This window comes from Argentina silus (genome assembly GCF_951799395.1).
Source record: "Argentina silus genome assembly, chromosome: X".
In the NCBI taxonomy this organism is placed as follows: Eukaryota; Metazoa; Chordata; class Actinopteri; order Argentiniformes; family Argentinidae; genus Argentina; species Argentina silus.
The window spans coordinates 2,738,587-2,745,592 of record NC_139653.1 but is presented as its reverse complement, the minus strand read 5'-3'; the positions used below and the strand labels follow the sequence as shown (position 1 = coordinate 2,745,592).

The 7,006-nt window shown below is 41.2% G+C and overlaps 1 protein-coding gene across 1 annotated transcript in view; it reads left to right on the top strand.

Annotated features, from left to right (window-relative positions):
• Positions 1–1,049: 1,049 nt before the first annotated feature.
• Positions 1,050–7,006, top strand: part of LOC310823196 (uncharacterized protein) — a 39,971-nt gene continuing 34,014 nt past the window's right edge. The window contains exon 1 of the mRNA XM_083695959.1: positions 1,050–1,185. Within this exon, the coding sequence (XP_083552085.1) occupies positions 1,107–1,185 (79 nt within the window). The 5' untranslated portion in view covers positions 1,050–1,106. The remainder of the gene's footprint in view (positions 1,186–7,006) is intronic.

Genomic DNA, 7,006 nt, shown 5'->3' with positions numbered 1-7,006 from the left:
AAAAACAGGAGAGACTTCTTTTAGGGCGAGACTGGACAATATCCAAATGTATGTGAATTTTCTAATAATGTCATCATCTAATAATATCAGGAGCTGAACAACATATGTTTTGCTTTAGCTCTCATAGATTAACAACTGTAGCAGGCTATCTACAGCACCAAGTGTAGTAAAACCATTTATGAATCCATTGTTTTGTTGAGGCAATATCTCAGCAGATGTGAATACCTGTGCTTTAAAAATGAGATGAAATGTCAGATATCCAGTCTATAATTGCAACAATAAAAAAGTTAGTGTCGAAGCAGATTAAGAACTCTGGTATGAGGTAGACTGAATCATTCGATCCATATTTCCTTGGTATTTCCTGGCCTGTGTGAAAGCTGATAATGAAAGACAGCAAAAGCACATTCTCCACGCTGTCTCTACTGAGAAGCAGATGAAACAGATATGTTTTTCCCGGTGTAACTGTCGGACACATGATGCAGATTTTCCTCTTCAGATTTTTGCTATATGACAAGCTAGATATAAAAGCACTTGTGTTCCACAATATTTCAGGGAATGGCATCTTATGTGGTTATCGACCTCCTCTCTCTGTCTCTTTCGCTCTTTTTTTTATTCCCTCACGTTTGCCCTCAGGTTGAGTTGAAGTCTCAGGCTTCTCCCAAGTCTTTTCCCTCTCTCCCTCCTTACCTCCCTGTTCCCCCCCCCCTCCCTCCCCCCTCTGGCTGGCTGCCACTCCTCCCAGCAGCCTTGTGGTAGTGTGTGTTGTCGGTTGAGCCCGGCCCCCTCTGTCTCCTCAAACATAGGACTGAAGCACACTCACACACACACATCCACACACACGCAACCCTCAGTCAGACCGGCAGGCAGGCACCATGACCTAAACAGGGGACAGCCTCAGAACTATGACCTGTGGCAACAGATGCCTTCCCCATAACTGAACTCCAAGCTTACATTGAGACCCTCACAGGAGCTGAAGAAAGCAAGAAAGAACACAAATAACCTGAGATGAGGAGTTTCTGACCGCTTTTGGTTGTTTTGCAGAGGAGATGGTTGCTTTTACTCACTTTTGCTGAAGTTGTTGAACCTGTGGAATTACTGTACCACCCATGAGTGTGAAGAGCAAAAAGGCCAGCATGGTGTTTAGCTGGCAGAAGTCCTTCTCCATCCTCAACCCCTGGAGGAAAGGTAGAGTAATCGTCATGTTTAACCTGTCATCTCATCTTGCCAGATGTCTACGCCGCCTATATTTCCCATCAAAAGAACATAATTTGAGTGTTTGGTGGATGTGTGTCTGTGGTTTGAGAAAGAGGTGTAATTTCAGCCTGAAGATAGGTGTTGTTTATAGTTTACTCTGGTGTGCTTTTTTAGGTGTCTGGCTTTTAGGAGACAAATCATCTGATCGAATAAACTGTACTGCAACCTCATATCCAAAACCAGATATTTACTGACATCCAAAGGGTTTTTGACTGAGCAAACAGGGGAGAGCAAAGTGGTGTTTGTGCTTCTCTGTTTTTTAAAGGGAGAGAGATTTTGTGGTAGAGTTCAACTTTACAAGAAGAAGGCTGTCAACAAATGTGCAAGATGTTCAGCTCATAGCAAACTTAACAGATGTGCCCAATAGAGTAAGATTGAAGTTTATTCGTCAAAGCTCATTTATTCGTCTCTCTTCGATGAGAATGAGCAGCTGATTTCAGTAGCTTGAACTACTGTATGTCTCAGAACCCCTTCTTCTCCTTTCATATAGTATGCTTCTAATGTGAAGCCCGGACAGCACAAGTACTTCTGCTCTCCACTCACTGTCAATACAATTCATTGTGGGAACATTTGGGAGGAGAGGAGAAAATAAGGCTTGCACTTATACACAACATATGTCTGTAAATCCAGACAGTGAGTAGATTCTTTAAACTGAGCGTTGTGATTTAAAACCAGAAAACCTTAGGGAATGAGGACAGGGACAAGGAGAGTGTGCTGTGGTCTCATTCTGAGCTGAGGGCTTTTTAAGCTGTGAAACACATATATAGAGATATACATATAGAAATCCCGTCCCTCGTGTCTTCTGTAACAGGGGAATTTGATATTAGATTACATAAAGCTATGTCATGTGACAAAAGCTTTATGTTATATGACAATGCAATATGAATTGTTTTGACAAATATACACATCCAATTAAAACATGTTTTACTGCCACACATGACATGAAATGTTCATCCCAGGATTTCTCTGTCATGAAACAAAAGCTGATTCTACAGAGTGTGTATTACTCATAATATACAGTAGCTACAGAATCAATGGAGCCCTTGTGATACAGTGTAAGTCCTCATTTAGTCCCACGCCTTTCTAACGGGAATACTGGCTACAGGTTTCTCTACATTCCAAGTATCCGCCTCTATCAGATAACAATCTCAGCTTATGTACAGTATGACCTCCACACCTGTCAAGAAGAATTGTCTTCCTCAGATCCTCAAGTTGTTTTGTCCTGAGAGAGAGAGAGAATTCCCAGCATTGTTACAGTTGTGAAATGCCTAAACCCTCAGTGACAGGAATAACGTTGTTTGCCATGATTCTTGGGGTTAGGAGAAAAGGCCATTGTAAAGCTAGCACTCACATTGTGTACAGTTCAGCGAGGAACTGCATTTATTGGTGTATTCTTGTCCCCCCCCCATTGTTGTCATTTGATAGCTGTTTAGTTCTCAGTGAGAGGAGGATTGTCCCATACAATGTATACAATGACACTATGATTGTTCTCAGGAAGCGAGAACAATAAGAACTTCATTGGCTCAAACTTTATGTTCCTGTATTGGATTTTCCTTGAAACAACTAAAACTGTGTTGGAATATCAGTAATAAAAAAAAAGATACATTGAATCATCCAACCATTACAGAGCCCTCCTAGTCCTCCCATATTATTCACCCTGACACAGTAACAGGCAGAACTGGATGGCACGCAGTGGAATTCAATGATATATGGAATCATTCTGCAAGGACAAGCTGTAAGGACAGTGTAATTCAGATTCTGATGAATTTGGACACCTGCGTGGAGTGTGTAGAGTAGAATATGTGTTATATTATATACAGGGGGCAGGCGATTGTCCTGTCCATGTGACCTCAACAGGAAAATCTCCAGGCCCAAATCACATGTAGGGGAGACCAATGTAAATTAAATTAATTTAATACATGCACAGTTAGGTTTACTCCCTGCATGAAAATATTTAGTCAAATATCTCAGGTTTTATTGGGAAAAGTAGTGTTTGTGTGAGGTGTAGGGTTGGACCCAGGAGCAAAGAGGAGACCAGATGAGGGGATGATGGTGAAGGTCAAAATAGGTAGCTTTACTTGAGAATAGTCCATGGGTTGACACTGAAACACTGGAGAATAATCAAACACTAGGACTAACACAGGAATACTCAAGAAGGAAATCAAAGACATAAACTACAGATAAGCTTGAGAGGCTAGAGCACATGGCAAAACAATACCAAGCAAAGACAAAGAACAACAGAAAACACACCTCTCTTAAGGAGAGTCTAATTAGCTGAGATCAAATACATCTGTGTGTTAATTAGTCCTTGGGGCGGCCGCTTACTGGTGATCAGATGGAACCGTGACATTTTGAGTTGTAAATGTAACTTTTTTGATCTACAGTATTTTTCCTTTGCTGTCATAAGGTTTAATTTCTATGAATCCTAACCTATTATTATAATATTATAATATAATAAATATAAATATATTATAATAGTATTATTATGAATACTGTTCTGTTGGCTACAAATTGACATGATTGACATGTGTAAGAATTGTTGCCAGCTAGCTAACACATAAGGTTTGTCATGGCTGCTAGGGTTGGGGGAAAATGTAGTGTTGGGTATGTCCAGGGCACACGAGGACTGCACAGATGAGAGTGATCGGTACTTTTGAGACCACTGTGAATCACACTAATCAGTCTGTGGCTGGGCATCAGGTTATTTTAAACTTTAGGCTACTGTTATTTAGCCTACCTGTTCATGAGGTCTAGTTAAGATGTGATTTTGTGTTTTGTTGTTCAGAGAATAAAGACATTATTTTCACGAGGATCCACCATGGATCAAAACATTGTTACCATTAAACAGTCCCTCCAGGATTTTGTGATTCTGCGATTGGATAATTCAATGCAAAATCAACATTTATTTGTGTATTTTGTGAGGCCTTGCAATTTTAACCAATCACCTCTCTTTTACTACATAAAAGGGTCCAATCATAAAAGGGCTTGCAATTTTGACCAATAACCTTACCGTTATCACGTTATCCAGTCCAGTCAAACCACACATCACCAAACCCTGTCAGCGTTTTCACGTGTGAAGCTGAATATGGAAGACAGACAGGCAGAACAAGGGGCAAAAATCCGTCTCAGTCAATCAGCTAAAGACTGGTATGAGTGGAAATCTGACTCGGTGTGAATATCTACTCAGGTAGCGTTTATTTCCGGGTCATTTCTGGGTCTTGATATTGCGCAATAATCAGAAGTATGAGTGTATGTGTATTTAATGGATGTTTTCTGGTGCAATTTAGCTAACATGCGTTTGTATTTATGGATCATAAATTAGGTGTAATTTAGCGAATATGCATTTGTATTGAGCTAGCATTATGTAATGTAGAGAGTCACTACAGTATTTATCCTATTAAACATTAGGCAGCCTGTTTTGATGCCCTCACCTTTGTGAAATGTGTGTGATAATGTCAAACTGTAGACACTCATACTGGAGGTCTTCTGTCTTAATATTAATATCACAATGGGACTTACCTGGAAAAATAAAAGATAACAAATAAATAAATAAATTTTTGGATGGATATTCAACACATAGTGTTTGAAACACTGGTTTGTGTTCAGTTTAAGGTAGAATATAGGGTCAGTTTAAAGGACAAGTGAGAGCAGAGATGATTCACGGATGTGGGGCGATTCAAACTCCAGACCTGAATTGTTGGAGGAAATTATCCCCAAGGAGATTTGAGTTGAGTTACACTGCTCCCGCACATTCTTGTCTTATCCTAATGGTGTCTGATAGTGGAGAGCGGGGCCCCTGTTAGCTCACATTGATAAAGAAGGGAGTCTGGGAACCCTCCAATGACGTCACAGCCAAAGAAGAGGTGAAAAACCCTAACCCTAACCAATGTGATGAGAGACGATGAGTTTCCTTGGTTTTGGGGATCGGTGAGATTGGTGGGGTGAAGGGGTGAGAAATGGGGGAAGGGGTGAGAGATGGGGGAAGGGATGAGAGAGGGATGGCGTGCAGCGGTATTTCACACCTCATCAAATAGGATGTCTGGGTTTTGTGACCTGGGCAGCAGTGGTATTTTGGGGGCCATGAAAATGATGTTGTTGATTGTTTGGGTCATTTGGTCTTCTGTAATGACTGGTTGTGTGCCATTTGACGGAAACTGGTGTCAGTGACTGGAATGAAACTCCAGATACTGTATATAAAGAGAAACTGAAAATCAACATTTTTGTACAATACTGTTGAGGATTTAACTGGGGAAAAGCAATGAGAGAGGGAAATAGTACTGTATATTCACCATAGAACTATTGGTTTATAAACGTGTCTGTTGAGAATACTGTACACATTACCAAGTTCAGTGTGAAATTTGTGAAGAACTGCACGTTATGACAGTCACTAAATGAGTCACTGAAGTAGACTTGATGCAGTGTGGGCATGGTGGCTAGTGGCTACTAGCACACACACAGTTGACCCTAGCCACACAGAGAGCTAACAGGGAACTGACATTCTCCTAAGCCCCTCTCATTATAAAAATAGCCAACTTGTCATAGCTTGTTTACGACCTTTCCACTCAGGATCCATGGGGCCAGCTGAATTAACAGTTTAGCCCGGGGCTTACACATGCCATTGCCCCAGAGCCGCAGGATCTTTGGAACCTTTAAGCATTAGGAGAGGCACACCTGCTTTGCAAGATAAATCCTACATGTGTAAACCCTATAAGCGATACAGGAATATGCCATTTTCCATCGCTAAACAAACCAGTTAGGTTACAATTCATTACAAAGCCTAATTGAGTTGATGTGAGAATTTTAGGTGAAATATGCATACTTTACAGTACAATATCTGTCAGACATATAAACAATTTGTTTTGGGTTCCTGGCTCTTACCCTTGAGGGAGAAAGGCGACTTGTAAAGGAATGTTGAGTCTGCACGTACGTAGGTCAGCATACCTCAGGGGTGGATCGGTAAATCCAAATGGAGAAACACACACACACACACACACACACACACACACACACACACACACACACACACACACACAAACATGTGGAGGGAAGGGTGTGTGTGTGTGTTTGTGTGTCCTTACCCAGCACATCTTTTTGTCGCTCCGGAGCTCACCGGTCTATGACAAACATACTTCAATGTTTTCCTTTGTGAGGGAGTAACAGCCTTCTAGGAGCTTAAAGCTTTGTTCTCACATTGTATGGAGGCTCCAGGCATCTGGGAAGGCAACAGAGCAATCCATCTGATTTACTCAAACTCCCATTTACTGAGATCATTGAAAGGTAGAATGTCCATGGACAAAACAACTTTTGACCACAATATTAGCCGCCGCATGTCAAATGAATGTTGTGGGAAATGGCTGACTCTGTTTTATGGCAGAAAGGCAGCTTAAGACGGGGGCAGACTGTTGTAATTATATGTTGTGGCGTTTAGTCAGCCGTACTGGAAATGGGTTGACTCACCAGAGCTGTTCAATTACAGGATAGAATATCTGTTTGGTTTGGGGGATGATGACACCTGCTTGAATGCAGGTGATTGGAGGGACTGGGGGACAGATTGTATCACAATGGCAGCAGTTGGATTACATGGTTGAATAAACAAGGTGACTTCAGCGTGTAATTAAAGTCAACCTGGTCTCATTCCCATGGTCTGCTGCTAATTCAACAGGCAGCTATTGCATTGAGAAAAAGGTGTATTGATATTATGGCCTAGACAGTGCAGATAAATATTTATTCTCACAAGGCAAAATTCCAATTT